Source organism: Enoplosus armatus, chromosome 15 (assembly GCF_043641665.1).
Source record: "Enoplosus armatus isolate fEnoArm2 chromosome 15, fEnoArm2.hap1, whole genome shotgun sequence".
In the NCBI taxonomy this organism is placed as follows: domain Eukaryota; kingdom Metazoa; phylum Chordata; class Actinopteri; order Centrarchiformes; family Enoplosidae; genus Enoplosus; species Enoplosus armatus.
Window position 1 is genome coordinate 10,673,130 of NC_092194.1, and position 17,163 is coordinate 10,690,292.

General features: G+C 44.1%; 2 protein-coding genes across 3 annotated transcripts; both read right to left on the minus strand.

Annotated features, from left to right (window-relative positions):
* Positions 1–2,183: 2,183 nt before the first annotated feature.
* six1a (SIX homeobox 1a) lies at positions 2,184–4,456 on the minus strand. Of its 2 annotated transcripts, XM_070920147.1 has the most exons (3): positions 3,680–4,456; positions 3,521–3,522; positions 2,184–2,883 (listed from the first exon to the last, which is right to left on the minus strand). In XM_070920147.1, exons 1-3 carry the CDS (start codon positions 4,241–4,243, stop codon positions 2,589–2,591), a joined length of 861 nt encoding a protein of 286 aa, XP_070776248.1. In that variant the 5' UTR covers positions 4,244–4,456; the 3' UTR covers positions 2,184–2,588. The 2 variants fall into 2 exon arrangements, with proteins under 2 accessions (XP_070776248.1, XP_070776247.1); XM_070920146.1 differs by lacking the exon at positions 3,521–3,522 and having other exon boundaries at positions 3,684–4,456.
* A 7,688-nt stretch (positions 4,457–12,144) lies between these two features.
* six4a (SIX homeobox 4a) lies at positions 12,145–16,916 on the minus strand. Its single transcript, XM_070920138.1, has 3 exons — positions 16,183–16,916; positions 13,831–14,534; positions 12,145–12,775 (listed from the first exon to the last, which is right to left on the minus strand). Exons 1-3 carry the CDS (start codon positions 16,914–16,916, stop codon positions 12,168–12,170), a joined length of 2,046 nt encoding a protein of 681 aa, XP_070776239.1. The 3' UTR covers positions 12,145–12,167.
* Between the last annotated feature and the right edge of the window lie 247 nt (positions 16,917–17,163).

A 17,163-nucleotide genomic window follows, 5' to 3' on the forward strand; every position in this document is an offset into this window, starting at 1 on the left:
CTAACTACATTCACTGAAGTACCAAACTTAAAGGTTTTCTCAACCAGCTTCTTACTGTGAGTGACGGGGTCCCACACGGACACACAACAAACTGCTTAAGTTCGAAAACACATTCACATTTCTGTGTTTGTGTTTTTGTCTCATGGCAGGGCTCACATGGAAAAAGGTGATGTCACATATTTCATTGCACCAATCAGGATTTAGCAACATTTGAATGCAAATCTGGTACAGGTTGTGGGGTTGTTTGCTCAGGTTTGCAGGCTGCTGTCAGTCCAAGTGTTTTTCCTAACTTTAACTCTGACTTTTGCTCATTTAGTATAAATAATACTAATTTAGTATAAATGTTTCATGTTACAGAGAAATACTTAAGATTTGTTTTCAGGGGCTTTAAGTAAAATTTTGAGGTATTTGTACGTTTACTGGAGTATTTCCATTTGATGCTACTTTACACTTCTACTCCGCTACATTTCTTTTTACGGCACTACATCTGACACCCTGCAGATTACAATTTTACATACAAAACTTACAATAATTTAATAAAATAAGTTGCATTGCTGTAGATTAAACAACCAAACAGAACATAAGGAAGTTAAAAATTGCTGCATCTCTAGTGATGATCCAATGACTAAATAATAAAACACTGAAATGGGCCTTTCTGCATAATGAGTACTTTTACTTTTGATACTTTTACTACATTTTGCTGTTAATACTTTCTGTATTTTTTTAAGTCAAATTTTGAATACAGGATGTTTACATGATATTAAAAATGTTGCATTGCTAATTTCCATCTGAATACTTCTCCCACCGCTGACTCTCATGTTGAGTAGACATGTAAAAAGAAGAGACAGTGATGATGGAAGGTCTGCTGAGGACAGCCAGACAGACACATCACTCAAACACAGCCATATGGAAAGTTGTAGGTGATAGATGAGGAGCACAGCCTGGTGTTTTTAGTAGACTTGAGGGCTTCAGAGGGAGAGGGAGGCCTCTGGGATGCAGAATACCTCAAGGTCCCTCCACTGAAGCCGGGCGCTGCAGCCCTGCAGCCCCTGCAATCTTCGCAATCAGGCAGTAATGCTGCTAGCGACTGTTTCAGATTATGCTCAGGAAATCCTCTGTGCTCTCTGCTCAAAACAATTTACCCTGACATGAGCCCAAAGAGAGTGTAGGGGGTGGGGGACAAGAGATCTGTCCTCACCAGATTCCTGCTCTCAGGCCACCATATTCTCATATTCTGTCCTACAAATAATCTTTTGTTTTATTATTATTATTATCATTATTACATTGTTGTTGTTTATTATGGAAATAATTATGTTAGTTTTTTAGCAATTATATGTCTCTAACCTATTATTAAAGCCTCTATAATTTGTTTTGTTTTGTTTATAGGGCATCCTTAAAGGCAGTGAACTTTAAACTTTTTATCTCATATGTTTGCCAAATATATATATATTCATATTTTAATGTCAGAACATCCAGAGCTGGTAAAGGTTGAGTGGTGGCTCTTTCCCATGGCCCGGAACCGACAGAACAAACTCTCGGAGAGCGCAAAGAAAACACGGCAACAAAAAGCCAATGATCCGCAGCACTCGGGCAGAAAAAAAGAAGAAGAAGACGAAAAACAAAAAACAAAAAAAAGTCTTTCTCCTTCAGCCAAACATGTATTATGGAACAGAAACCATATTCAAAGGAGCCAGAGCTGCTTCGTGTGTACACAACAGCCTCCTGACAGACAGCTGCTGATGTTGACTCACATTTGTGTAATTAAATTTCCCTTTATGACTCTGTGTTTGAATTACATGTTTTGAATTACCATACTTATTATTAAAAACCAAAGAACCCGTAGAGCAGGCTTTAAATCTCCGCCACAAAATTACTTTAATAATATATTTTTATATATCAATGTAGATTTAATCACTTTCTTGGCTCTTGGGATAATTTCTACATTTTAAGGAGACACTTATTCTAACCAGCAGGCAAAAACATCATTAAATTGAGAATGAAGAATTGAAAATGTGTAATAAGAAAATAAATTACGTTCTTTTCCTTCAATTCACGATGAATTCATGGTAAATTAAATGATTATAGACCCGATTCGTCTGGTTTGCACGGGTTTGAGGGCCAGAATCTATTGTAAATTAGTCTATTTTTTTTCTCTAAATACACAAATAACACAGAGACAAATGTATTACTTTTGTTTTATTGGAAACTAATTACCATGACTAATGAAAACGTTACCTCTTAGTTTCCATCGCAGGAGGTTGCTATAATTCTTTTATCTCAACAAAAATCTCATAAATTAAGCAAATGGGCAGTCCAGTTAAGTGTTTCGTTGAGTTAAGAGTTTCAGACAGGTCCTGGTTGTGTGTTTTCATGTGCAGGAGGTCAGAAAAGGCTCCTGTCAGGGGGGATATACAGGTTAAGCGCATAAAGGAATTTTGTTCTAACCAAATTTAACGACAGACAAGTCAGTCTATATTATAAGGTAGGCTACTATAGTGTTATTTCATACATGTACTCAATCTGATACACTTATCAGTCTTTTTTTTCTGGTTTTTGTTTGTGTAAAATATAATAATCTGGCAGCCTCTTTAAGAGCCCAAATCCACAAGACTGGAGGTTAGAGGTCCCAACAAGGAGTCCTGCAGTTGGTGCGGGTGTCCGTGCATGCTGTGCACCGGCTGTGGGCCCCCCAGGCCGGACATGGAGTAAGCGGAGGCCCCGGGGTGGTTCATGTTGCCCTGAAGCAAAAGCGCTGAGTTCTGGTCGGGGCTCTGGGGTGGAGAAAACTCGTCCTCCGAGCTGGACATGAGAGACTTTCCTCCGTCCAGCGGGGACAGCTGGTTCTGTTTGTTGCCGCCTGCGTTGTTGTTTTCAGTGTTTTCTCTGGAAATGACAGCGAGGGGGAAAATGAGAGAAAATACACACACTTTGGAAGATAAATCCGCGTGTCAGGCCTGTAGGTGACATGTTGGAGCATCATGGGAAGGCAGCCATAATTATTTAGCAGTAACACAAAAATATAGTAGGCCTAGGCCTTGAAGAAATACTAATGACAGAGGTTTAGTTATTTTCCTTCTCTACAGTTTAGTGTATAAAATGTTGGACGATGTCGATAATAACAAACTGTTATTATATTCCTTTGTAACACAGTTAAACCTTTAGAAAGTTCTCCAAAAATGCACATTGCTTTGAGTATTTTCACATCCTCATTAAATAACACATTATCTTTATTTGTGAAGCACATGTTCTGTGTAGTCTAGGTTATAATTCAAGTTGAGGGACGTTAAACGGGGCGTTTTCCGTAGAAGAAAGTCCATCATTTGTCAACAACACGCTCCTGTTTACCCACCAGCACTGTTATCAGGACGTGACTAATTTGGGGGACTAAACATATCAAAAAATGAAAAAATAATTTCAAACTTCTATTTGAGATCAAATGATTCCTGTCAGAAATACGGTTCTATTTATGTCCCTACTTTGCTGCAGTGTGAATATGTGAATATCGTCAGAGCTCTGGGACTCCTGTGATTCTTGTACTTTCTTATTGTTTGGTTGCTTGCAGCCACATTTTGCCAACATGTCTTCTGAGTCGAACCTTCATTTGCTCTTTAAACATGCAAAAAAAGTAAACGTCTTTCTCTATAAATGACGACCAGCACCGAGGCTGCGTGGGTGAAACGTACCTCTCCTTCGCCTCTGCGGCTCTGTCCCGCTGCCGTCTGTTTTTGAACCAGTTGCTGACCTGCGTGGTGGTCAGTCCTGTGGCCTCGGCCAGCTCCCTCTTTTCCCGCGGGGACGGATAGGGGTTATGTGTGTACCACTCTCTCAGGACGCCCCTGGACTTCTCCTTAAAGCAGTAGCTGGTCTCCTCGCCGTCCCATATCGTGCGGGGCAGCGGGAATTTCCTCCGCACCCGGTACTTCCCTACAGCTCCGAGCGGCCGGCCGCGCAGCTTCTCCGCCTCCACGTAGTGCGCCTTCAGCCAGAGCTGCTGCAGCTTCGGGTGGTTGTGCGGAGAAAACTGGTGGCTTTCCAGGATCTTGTAGAGCTCCCTGAAGTTCCCCCGGTGAAAGGCCACCACCGCTTTAGCTTTGAGGACGCTCTCGTTCTTGTGGAGGTGATCGCAGGCGGGCAGAGACCACAGGAAGCGGCCGAGCCTCTCTAGGTTTCCTCCCTGCTGCAACACCTCGCAAACGCACGCCACTTGCTCCTGCGTAAACCCGAAGGACGGTAAGATCGACATGATGTCCGAGCTCTCTCCTCCGCCCAAAACGTTGGTATCCAACACGATAGCTGTCGTTTGTCTTCTGTGTTTATATTTACTTTCTTTTTCGCGATGCAATCCAGTGCGATCCGTCCGCGCAGCACAGGCCTATAGGCTATCCACTCCGCTCCGGCCCCTGATGCGCGCAGCAGATTGGGATGTTGATTGTTGGGACAATTTGTTCCTGTTGGAGATATGTCAGGCTTAAAGGGAGCCTGTGCGTTTCGGTGATTGGCTCTCCCTCTGCCCTGCACCGTGTACAGCAGAGCAGGACTGAGTTTGCAGCTCCGTTTCCTCCCCAGAGGCAGTGCGTCAGGGGCTGAAATAGGAGCGCTCCCTCCTCCCGCCCCCACAGTCCCTCTCCCGCTCCAGCTGAGGGAGCAGAGCAGCACCTAAACACTAATCAATTATTACAGACCTCTTAAAAAAGCCGTATTAACATGTTCTGAATATACATCTTCCATAATGGTGGTGCCTATAGAGGCTTCCAGAGTCCCCACGTGGGGCAAACCACACACTGCATCTCCATACGTTATCAGTAATCACAGTCAGTGGAGGGTAAACCCACAAAAACACAGAGCTTTTCATTTGTGAAGGAGAGTTTATCCATTTTTAAAGGCTGAACCATCTTTGTGACACTCAGAACAGGCCACACAATAAACCGACAGCAGTACAGAGTATTTGAATAAAACAAATACTACATAAAATGTAAAATCTTGATTCTTTTCTTTTTTTTGCGTTTTTTTTCACCAACTAGAGGTTTATTTAACATCACAGCTGATTGCGGTTGACGCCCACCACCTTAATTACATGCAGACTGAACATTTTGTTGTGCTCCCACCTTTCATACTCTATTAATTACTGGAGCCGTTTATTTTACGAGGTGATATAATTTAATAAGTTCCTATGATAGTTGGGTCCATGCGTGCCATTACGCACGTCTTTTATATGAGAAACCTATACTGCCAAACGTGTTATGGGACGGAGACCACCAGTAGGAGAGCAGCCACTTAAGTGTGTGTGTGTGTGTGTGTGTGTGTGTGTGTGTGTGTGTGTGTGTGTGTGTGTGTGTGAGAGAGAGAGAGAGAGAGAGAGAGAGAGAGAGAGAGAGAGAGGGGCTGATATGAAATGCCACATGGTCTAAGCTTGCTGGACAATTTGACAAACATCTTCAGGACTGGAAATAACAGACACTCAAATTCAGCAGCCTTCACACTTTCACACTTAGTTTAAATTGTCAAAATAAAGCTTAATGTAGGCCTTTATATATATATATATATATATGCATCTCCTCGCTTTTTGTTTATAGATGTGAAAATGAATATTAAACACCGTCTGGACAGATTTTTTTCCTGCACCATCACGTGTTTTTGAAGAGGTTCTTCTAGCCTGCAGCCTACATTTATATTTCAAGGATTAGACGGGCACCGCACTGGCTCCAGTGTTTTCTGTGGGGTGAAACACTAAACCAATCCATTAGTAAATGAGTTCTCTGCGACACTGCTTCTTGGTGGTGCAGTTGTTGGTTTGAGCCGTATAGATCACATTTCTTTATCTGCACCAGAGTCTGAAACCAAACTCCCTTTCAATATGTTAAGGAACAGGATTTTGACCTGGAAAATAATATTTGACTAAAACAAATTCACTCAAAACGTTTTGAGAAGATGACCCCTTTCCTAAAGGATCTTTACTATAAAGATAAAATGCTTTGAACTTTTGTTTTTGTGGCGACAAGCAGCTGAAAAAACAGAGATCCCCACTCTGGAATATCATATATGTGCAATTTAACCTACAATATTTTATGAGCAAAGACGAGTGAGATGGTTTTCAAAATACAAAATTAATGAAAAATAAAAAATGTCAATATAAGGGAATGTGAGCATTTGTTTGGGCTAGTGAAAATATACAAAATGTAATTCAGACAGAAAGACTGCAAGATAATCAGGTTCGGTCAGGCCATAGGTCATATGCTCGTTGTGTGTAGTGTAAAATGAAATAAAAACTGCATGTGTCCACTTTTTTGCATGATTTAGTTTTTACTTTTTATTGGACTTAAACAGCTCCTGTCCCCCTGAATGGACGGCATGTATCTCACCGTGCTGACATGAAAGTTTGGCAGAAAATATCAGATTATTGGCTGAAACACACCTGAAGTCACTGTTATTTATATATAGATATCTATATTATATTTATATCTATATTTATATAGATATCTATATCTATAATTATAATTGTTTTTATCTACATTTTTTCTCCGGCAGAGGAACAATAAACACAGACCATTTTATGAATAAAAACGCCAATTCCTATCCTTTTGCAACGATATGTTATTTTATCAATTTAAAGTTGATTATGAAAACAGCTTAATGTTCTTGTTTTGGGGCAGCACTGGCTGAGCTGCCATCCATCTTGAACATGATCAAACCAGCACACCTTCCAGTGTAAACGCTGAGCTGCATCTTCAGTGGACACACAGGCTCTCAGGCCACTTCAGCTGCTCTCGGGCTGTGTGTGTAAAACCTCAGTGCTTCAGTAAATGAGCTGTCTGATGAGCGGCTCTCGGGTTTCTCTAATATCTCTACCACATTGCGCCGCGCCTCCTCCTTTAACCCGAGCAGCCCGGGGGGCGAGATTATTTCAAGATGTGGACTCTCCGCCTCCTCCGCCACGGCCAGTGCTGGCTCCTCGTACCCCGACAAGTAATGCAATACTTAGGTAGGCTATCACTCGTTACTGCTTTCAAAGTGGGACTTACAGGCAGCAGGGATTCCTTACTCTCGTTACAGGATTTTCTCTCCCCTAAACTTCTCGGTTGCCTCCAGAAACCACAGCAGCTCAGCCTGCCTCTCCTGGAAGCGCAGGGCTGCTAAATATCACGGATGTTCCAAGTTTTAGTCACCGCTTTACCGGAAAAACTCAAATGAGTCAGGCTGTTTTCATCCCGACAAAATCTACTTTTTGCCATCTCTCATTAAACCTGTTTAATGTGAGGCAGGCCTAAGTGAAATGGGGGGTATGGACCCTCGCTTGTTGAATTATTCCGCCTCATGATAGCAATTTGGAGGTGAAAACGACATATTAATGAATGACACAAGCAGTGACTCTGCTCCAACTGCTACAGTCACTCGTTGCACATCGCATTACCGGAGAAACACATGAAATGTAACGGTGACACTCCAGTCCTGTGGGAGAAAACGAGAGAGAGAGAAAGCACTTCATAAAAATGTCATCATCAAAAAGCCCGTGTTTCCTACTGGAGGGTTTTCTTTTTAGAAAATATGGAGGAAAATTGAAACGACCACTGAACAGATGGTTTTCACTCTATCTAAAGCCAAAGTGCTCTTTCAGCTGTATCGACTGGAACAAAGCCGATATTGTTTAAATTAAGTGAAAAATGTCACATTTCGTTTTTATTTTTGGGAGGGATTTGGTGACGTCTAAGGGTGCCCTCTGGAAAAAAAACAGAAAAATAAGAATTCATTGTTATTATTATTATTATTATTATTATTATTTATTTATTTTTTCAAAACATCATCATCAACAACAAAACCAACGAATCATCTTAATTTAGTCAAGCTGGTTTTTCAAAAACACTCTCACACACTCGTGGAAATGTATTTATTTGTTCTTTTTTCTTATAGACAGATGTCACAAAATACTGCAATTGGCTATTTACATTTGACTAATCGCACATTTCTCTACAAATTAATTAATCTACTCATTAGTTTGTCATTGTCTTACAGGTTCGGGTTCATTCAAGATGTCCAAAATGTGTCTTTAATTAAGTTAAAGCGGTTTCTTCGGTGAAGTGAACAAAAAAAGGCAGCTCCTTCTCTCAAAACAAAACACAACTGTTGACATGAGTGAGTTAAATGAAATTGGAGCCGCAATTATCAGCTTAACAGAGTTTCCTGTCATGTTGGAAAATTAGACCTGGTACAAGTGCACTGGGGTTACCCCCCCATCAAAATCATTACGCATTTCCTCAGAGGACCACCTCCACAAATATGCAATTACGGCCCGGGCTTTTACAGTGCTCTGCTCGGTAAACACGCCCCGGGCTTATAGACGATTTGTTTTAGGGATTTTTTTTGTGCTGTAGGGCTGCAGTGAGTAAACAAACCAGGCGGCCCGACAAACACATAAACAAACACACCAAAGGGAGAGTTTTTAAACGTGGATGTGCTGCTACCATGTGTGCATGCTGGCAGGGAGGGGGCGCCATGACAGTGCTCTCATATAAGTCACAGTGGGACTCCTGAGAGGATGAGTGTTTCAGCAAATGATGAAGTTTTAGAAGGCAGACAGTTGAGCAGCAGCAGGTGTGTGTGTGAACATGATCTTCGCTCTGCTCCTGTTACAAAGTGCTGGTTTTTTTTCTCTCTTTCTCTCAAAAATCGTTTGACCACTGTGGTGTGGAGGTGATGCTGCCTCCCAGCTGCTGCCTCTGTGTGTGTGTGTGTGTGTGTGTGTGTGTGTGTGAGACTTAAAACTGTCCTTTTCTGTCCTTGCAGTCCAGAACAAACCAGTGGATCATGCTGGTTGCATCTCCCCATTCCCTCACTGGAGGATGAAGTGGACATGTGCACATACCTTCTACCCTTCCAAGCAACAACTCAATTATTTTAAGTGGAGGTAAGAGAAAAAAATCTACAAGGGTCGAAGACTTTTATTTCCCTTCTAGTTCATAAACACCACCTACTTTCCACAAGCTTGGATGAGCCAGTGGTAGATTTAGTTTCTGCCAGGAGGGAGAACTCCTCTCCCCATGCCCTGGCCAGTAGTGGTGGGTCTGTGCGAGCAGGCTGGTACCCGCTGACCCCTGCCCTCTCATTAGTGGGACGTGGAGCAGTGGAGTACCGTGCTCCCCAGGTCATGTTACATATGGCTTGCAGTCTGCTGCACCGCATTAAATGTCAGCTTTGAAACCATCTGAAAGATCAGAGGTCAGTGTTTTTAATAAGGCCAGAGTTCTGGGGGAGTTCCCTCTATTTTTTTACTGCACACCCAAGTATGTTTCACGTTGCATGTTTGAAATTGTGGACAATTGTGGATAAAGTAAGCAGTGAAATGTTTTTAAATTCAGCAACTAGCTGCCCCCAGTCCTCATGAAAACTGTACTGCACATCTTCTGTGAGGGAACAATTGTGCTCCTTTCCTTTCTAATTTATAGGCACAATACAAAGGTGGAATTTGGAGTTTTCTGTGGCCCCCTCCCCGTGAGACCCACAGACCATGGGGCTCCTGCTGCGAATGGGATATTGTTCTGGGCTCCAACAAAGCTGTTTTCACCCTCTTCAATATTACAGGAGGAGTTACCTGATACCCAACAATCAGCTAATCCACTGCCCATGGCGACGAGGTCACCTGTGCACAGGTAACTTTATCCCGGTTGCCTGCCTCTCCCTCCCTTTCCCGCTAGTCTCTCCCATTTTTTTCTTCTCTCTCTCTGTGCCTCCACAGTGAGCACAGACAAACAGCCTCTGTTTATTTAGGTCATCAGTTAGATCATATATAACTCTTCCAGCCAGGATCCGCAGAGAGGACAACTCCTATAATCCACCACAGACACACTGGGAATAAAATAAAATCCCCTGCTGTTCGTCCATTTGTCAAACTTTGTCTCCATCTTATCTCTCCTTGCTAGTTTGGTCGGGTGCCCACTGAGTGAACAAAGTGTTGGGTGGAAAGTCGTGAATTTAAGGAGAATCCCCTCAAGCCACGAGAGGAGTCAGGGCTCTTTTCTGGATAGAGACTCAGTGTCTGTGAGTGACAGCCCCTCAGATTCATTCTTCCACATGTTGAAGTTGAGGGTAGTTGGGGGCGGGGTTGTTCGGCCATTGGATTGGACTGAGCTGTGGGGAGCTGCAGACCCCCCACCCAAAAGGAGCTTTACCTCTGGAAATCTCATTGCTGTTTATTTGAATTACAGTTGCTGAGATGAGAAAAGGAGGGCTAATGAACTCCAGGTTGCCAGGCATGTGCAAACGATCACTGCAGGTTTGCAGAGAGCAGCACCAGGCTTGCTGGATTACTGCATGCCCCCCCACCCCACCCCCCACCCCCCACCCATCCTCATAGTTTGGCTACATAGGACTCTTAAATGTTGGGAGGACATATGCTTTCTGTCTGACATAAACTTCCATTCATTATAGACATGTTGTGTCCCTAAAAACGTCAGAGATCATTCCTTAATTTCATCTTGAATCTTAATTTGTTGGAAAGAATTATAAAAAAAATCAGTTTTATGTTTTTATAAATATAAACTTTTATTGCAGTATGGAGATTTAGAAAAATACATTCACATAATTTCAGATAACAAACATATATTTCAAACTAAGATAAAAAACAAAACAAAACAAATGACCATCAGTTTTACTATTTTCCCACGACTCATTTTTGGTATATGACATTAAAGCACTGAGAATCCTTCCACTGAAATGTCAATTCAAATTGACGGGATTGTGTCATAAATCCTGACAGAGGAAAGTACTACTAGTCCACGTGTGTGATGCACTGAGAGGCGTGCACGGTGTGAGTTGGCTGTGAGGCTGAAATGTGCTATTATGGTCATGTATGACAGCGAGGAATTAGGCTCCTGTTGTGAAAAGCACCGGACACACTTGACAAATGGGCTCCACATTCTCTCATCTTTCTTTCAACTGACACCCAACAAATGTGCCAGTGACGGCGGCGGCTGCAGTGGCGGTAAATCTCTGAAGCTGCAATGTCACTGCCTGCACACCGACGCAAGAGCTATACGACCGAGCTTCAGTGTTAATTCACAAAACAAAAGTAAAAGGCACTAGTGTCCAAAACATTATGACGCCATGCAAAGTGAAATCGTTACAATCCCTTTATAGAAAAATATCATTCATGATTACTGACATTTGGAGAGACACATCAAAATGAAACAGGATATAGTATAGCATCATCACATCTAGTTAACATACTATGAGTTGCAGCATTATAAACAACGTATGATGGACAACATGTGAACCCGCGACCTTTTCGATCATCATTCATATCTTGGACTCACAAGTTGAAGATGAGACTTGAAGTATGAGTCATCACTGAAATGGTGAGCATGTGTTGAGGTGTGTCACACATGGCAAACCCTTCGACATGAAGGCTGCTTGAAACGTGTGCGTTGTAATGTCAGTATGGTAGTGCAAATGCCAAAACAGACCAATGCCATTGTGTATTTTTAAGTAGCAGAAAGGCACATTCGTCTTAACTCTAGTCCCATGTTCATTTGGTATGATATAAAGCACAAAAGCAGTGACTTGAGAGGCATTCAGAGGATTTAAGGTGATTACTGAAGGACACTTTTCCTAAATCAGCAGCTTGGTGTGTTCAATGGCCTGTTCTCTGTATGTGTGTGCAGTCCTTCAGTGAAGCTGTCCCTCTTTAGCTGACCATTTTCACAGAGGCTCTCTCCCTCTTCCCCCTACCGAATGACCTTTTTGGTTTGACCCAGATGACGCATTTAGTTTGGAGGAACATCCTGGTCACATGACTCGAGGCATTCCAGCACCTGCTTCTGCGGATCAAATCCACTCAACAGGAAGTAGCAGGTGTTGTCTATAAAAATGCACATTTAAACACGGCTCAAACACACAGCGACTTCTTTGTTGTAATGTCTCTTCTTATGGACGGGGGGCTTTTAAAACATGTCATAGACTTTATTTTTATGATAAACTGATAATGCCCACACACAGGGCTCCTCTCTGACTAGAGTGCATTGTAAAAGTCAAATGAAAACAAATAATTTAACATTTAAAGGAAATGAATGGTAAAAAAAAACACACACACACACGCACGCACACACAAAAGTAAAAAGATTCATCAAATCACTGCTCGGGATGGACATGAGTGCTTCTGCAAGGAGGGGGGTTTGAGGTTAAAGGTCAGCCATGTCCTCCTCCATCTGCACTGTCTGTAGTTTGGCTAGCTCCTTCCCCTCCACAGCCTCCATCTCCCCACATATCGCCCGCACCATCTCGTTCACGCCTCCTGAGCCCGAGCCGTCCACCTTGCTCTCTGAAAGGTTCATGTAGTTGCTGTTCATGCCGGGGCCCATCAGGTGCGAGGACCTCCGGACCTGGTGGCCCCCGAGATACTCTGCGGGCTGGAGGTGGTGGCTGCTGGGGTCCGTTTGAGCCATCAGGGGCGTGCTGACAGTGAGGGTGGTGTAGACCTCCGGCTCGGGGCTGGACGAGCTGATGACGGGGACCTCGGCGGCCGAGGCGGGCCCTTGGCTGGAAGGAACCTCTTCTGAGTTGGGGGTGGTGTAGCTGAGCTGACCGCTTGGGTCCAGGTGGAGCCCGTGGTGGTACGAGGAGTAGACACCTCCCTCCAGAGGCTCTTTCTTGATGGACGGCTGGCCGGCGTTGCTCATGTTGTAGAGGACGGTGCTGTGGTGGAGGGACGTCATGGTCAGCTTGTCCTGCTGCTGGAACGAGTCGTCACTGGAGGAGCTCACGGCTACATTGTTCAGAGGCATGGTACCTGTGGTAATACAACAATGCATCAATACAGTCCCTATACCAGTTTGACTACAATAGATCCCATTCCCGCTGCTGGATCCCCTTCCCATTCCTCACAGTATTATACGTTTCACTTACAGCAGGGCCTTGGCCCAAAAATTGCTGTTGTGTGTCTCACACACTTTGTGCTCTTTAAGCTCGACCCTGCGGTGCCCCAGAGATGGAGCGCGAAAGCCTGCCAGGACTCAACAGCAAGCTGCAATTTTCTGTTTTGCCTTATTATTCATGCCGGTGTAGATTCTCTGTTTTATGTCAGAGTAAGTGCTGTAATGGCTTATTCCCTGTTAGTGCATTTCATGGCCTCTGATTGTCTGAAACATATTTCCCCTCCTCCCTGCTCTGCACATCAAGAGTGCAATGATGATGAGTGATGGTGACTTCAGAACTTGTTTTTATTCATCTCTGGGGTTTTCAAAGGACCACCTCTTCTGTGTGTGTGTGTGTGTGTGTGTGTGTGTGTGTGGCCCTCCCCTGTTTCTTCTGCTCTGTGTTATGTGTAGTATCAGCCCTTTGGGCTGCGGCCCAAACACAGACAAGCCAAGAATAAAGCAGCTCAGATATATTGGGTGGACGTAGTAGAGACCTGTTGACAAACCACCGCGGACGTGTAGCATTGCACTGGAACATTTAAGGAGGGCAAAGGTGATGTCTGGATTTTGGTTAATACTGGTTAATACAGTGATAGATCTTAATTTTGTCTTTTCCTGGTCTTCAACGTTGCACTACATAATGACTTTACTTGACAGCTTAAAAAGGGGGAAATGAACAATGAATGCCTCTAAAATCCTTAAGCAGTATATACCCATTACTAGACAATATCAAGTTCAATTAGTTATAATCAAACAGTCACATTATTAATAACTTATTAAGCCAAACATATTGTGAGATTTTATTTTGTCCTTGTTGCCCATTTCTGTCTCAGTATATTTAATATAACTTCAAAGTATACACAACAAGGTTATTACAAGCAGTATGTGAGTTTTAAGTTTAAATAATCGCATAGTTTTCTGAACGTACCTTGTTGTGTGATTGTTGAGGAAGATGAGGCAGAGGAGAGCTGCAGTGGAGGAAGACCTACATCGCTGTTGAGTAATGAGCTGCCATCGCCGTCGGAGACTCCACTTGGTACCTGGACCAGACTGTAGCCACCCAGCTGCAGCGCACCTGATGAGGGGCTGAACGTGAGCACAGAGGAGCCTCCATTCTGGGCAGCCATGGTGTGAACCCCCTCAAGCTTCACCTCTGCTCCGTTCACACAGCCGGAGTAGGAGGCGTACTGCAGGGCCGAGTCCTCAGCAGAACTGCCCAGTCCCTTCTCCTGACCTGTCTGCATCTGCATGTCCACTCCAGAGCCCCCCAGCAGCACCCCTCCGGACGGCCTCAGAGGGTTGAAGGCCAAAGGCTGGATGCCCAAATTGAGCCCGTTGAAGAGGATGTTTCCAGGTGAGTGGAGGTAAGACGAGCCACCATTGTGAAACACGGTGGAGGAGTGGTTACTGGTTACTAGACTTCCGTTGTAGAGACCACCACCGCTGGATCCAGGGGGCAGCTTGATGTCCCCGATCTGTTGGATGACCACCCCACTGTCCAAAGGCCCTGTTTGAATGGGAAGGGCCCCATGGGTGATCACCCCATCTGAGGAGTTAGAGAGGGGCCGGGGAGATAACTCCTCGTGGCCTTTGCTGGACTCATCCTCTGTGCTGTGGTTTCCATCAGATTCACTGTGGAGAAAAAAAACCCAATGATTTGTGGTAAATAATTGTTACAAGCTGACTTTAAGACACTTTCGAACAAAAAAATGAAAATGTGTATGTCCCTGATATAGACATGAAGTATTTTTCTCCCATTTTTTGGCTCTAAAGCACTATTATAATAGCAATTAAATAAAATACAATATTATATAGTGGCCTTTATTTTCTTTCCACCCACATCTTGGCCTTTTCTGAGGAAAGAGTCACATTTGTTGCTGTGTTATTATCCACATGCTTTGAAGAGCAGGCTGTGTTTGTGAATGTGTAGCCCTCTCTGACCTCATGGAGACTCACACTGACAACAACCAACCAACGTCAACAACCGTGCAACCATTTGCCGCAATAAATTCTGGTGTGACAAAATGCCAGGACTGGTGGCGTGACGAAACAAACGGCTGTGAGTATTTGTTTGAATTTCTTCCTCCAATTCAAAATGGTGTAATTGTAATTTAAAATCCGTATTTTTCTGTTTTCATGTAGTCTTAGAAACGATATAGACGTAGTTCGATATAGCTTTTTAGTAAACTGTTGAATAAACAATTTTTTTTAAGATTGATTCAAACAGCTGCACCTCCTTCAGCGCGCGCGCGCGCGCGCACACACACACACACACACACACACACACACGCACACACACACACACACACGCACACACACACACTAAAACGTCTCAGCCCCCACTTCCAGGAAAAGATACAAACAAAAACACTAGTTGCTATAAATATGAGACGATTTGTTCAAAATATCCTCAGGTTACTTTATACTAAAACGTTTCAGAATCATTTTAGTAGCGATTTAAAGGCAATCTATAAAGGAGTGTGTGTGTGTGTGTGTGTGTGTGTGTGTGAGAGAGAGAGAGAGATAGAGAGAGAGAGAGAGAGAGAGAGGTCACCTCCACCAGGTGCGCGTCAGCTTTGTTCACAGAGAGAGAAACATGAAAGAAGGTGCATTTCTGTCTGTTTGTGTGGAGGATTATGAAATGAAACGCTGTTGGAGGCTCTGAGATCCTTTTTGGTTTGCGAGGGGGAAAAAAGTGATAATGAAAATGATTTATGTGCTGGGCTGGGGACACGTGCACGCGCTAGTGTGTGTGTGTATTCACCTCTGAGTTCGTGCACACACACACACACACACACTACAAATAGTTAAGAAGAAATTAAAGAAACTTTTCAAGTGTTAATTGTTTCATCAAAGTGGAGTGTGCGAGTCACTGTTATTTAGTCGCCTATGGTTTCCATGCCCCTTAGCACACACACTTGAAACCGGATCTGAATGGCAACCGCTTCATATTTCAAAACATTAAAAGCGTGCTCCAAACCCTTTTACACATACTTCTTTTTGTTCCTTAATCACCAACAGTTAATTATTCACTTTGTCTTATAAGTGAGTCCGACGGGAGATTATGAAATACACTGAGTATTGTCAGTCAATGCCTGAGAGTGTAAATGGTTGTAAAATATAGGCGCCCTTCCATGAAAAAAAGCTTCGTTGAAATTAGCCTGGGTCTATTTTAATGCGCCTTTTACGCACAGAGCACTCCGAGAAACATTTTAATAATTTGGTTAATAAGACTTCTGTGATTGAAAAGGTCTGTGGCTTGTTCCTTTTGTTGCCTCACCTTTTTGATTGTGCCTCGGACGGGTTTCTGTCTCTCTGCCTCCTGTTTTTGAACCAGTTGCTGACCTGGGTCAAGGAGAGTCCTGTAATCTTGGCGAGATTTCTCTTCTCGGCAGGAGAGGGGTACCTATTCTGAGTGTACAGATCCTTCAGCGCGTTTCGGGACCTCTCCTTGAAACAATACACAGTCTCCTCGCCATCCCAGATAGTCCTGGGGAGAGGGTACTTTCTCCGGATCCGGTACTTGTCCACGGCGCCCAGGGGTCTCCCCCGCGCCTTCTCCGCCTCGGAGTACCGGGCCTTGTACCACAGATCTTGCAGAAAGGTGTGGTTTGACGGACTGAAACTGTGGTTCTCCAAAATACTGTACAGCTCCTGATATCGAGCCTGGTGGTAAGCAACGAGGGCTTGGGCTTTCAGGATGCTTTCGTTGCCGCGTAGCAGGTCACTCTGTGGCAGGGACCACAGGAACCTGGCCAGCCGGTCCACATTGCCTCCCTGCTGCAGAGCCTCGCAGACACACGCCACTTGCTCCGGGGAGAAAGCCAGAGAGGAAGCGGCGCTCACCAACAGCTCCGTGCGCACCGCGTCCGTGTTGGGAGTCGTGCGCTCCATGGACAACTCCGCCGCTTCCAGCGCCACAAGCTTGATGCACTCCCGCGTATCCACCTCCTTCACATTTTCCCTCTTGATGTCATTTGCTGTTGTGACTTCTCCGGCAGAAGAAGAAGACATTTTTTTTGTTCAAGCCTTCCCTGGTAAAGTCACTCCTCCCAGCTCGATCAGGTTACCTCCTCGCCATGCGAATGCGATCGGATATCTGACAGCAGCTGTAAGTAGATATCTCTCTCCCCTTTTCCTCCCAACGTGACTTTTACTCTGCGGGGACTGGAGCTGGAAGGAGACACACTGGGGTCTATCGGCAGGAGAGCCACGCTATTGGCCACCGAGGGCCCCATAAGGGAGGAGCAAGCGGGATTCA

What these genes read in the sequence shown, in the direction of transcription:
- six4a (XM_070920138.1), bottom strand. Translation starts at nt 16,916, where the DNA reads ATGTCTTCTTCTTCTGCCGGAGAAGTCACAACAGCAAATGACATCAAG. An exon ending in TCCGAGGCACAATCAAAAAG is followed by an intron (nt 14,535 to 16,182) that starts GTGAGGCAACAA and finishes TTTTCTCCACAG; the next exon opens with TGAATCTGATGGAAACCACA. An exon ending in CTCAACAATCACACAACAAG is followed by an intron (nt 12,776 to 13,830) that starts GTACGTTCAGAA and finishes GTATTACCACAG; the next exon opens with GTACCATGCCTCTGAACAAT.
- six1a (XM_070920147.1), bottom strand. Translation starts at nt 4,243, where the DNA reads ATGTCGATCTTACCGTCCTTCGGGTTTACGCAGGAGCAAGTGGCGTGC.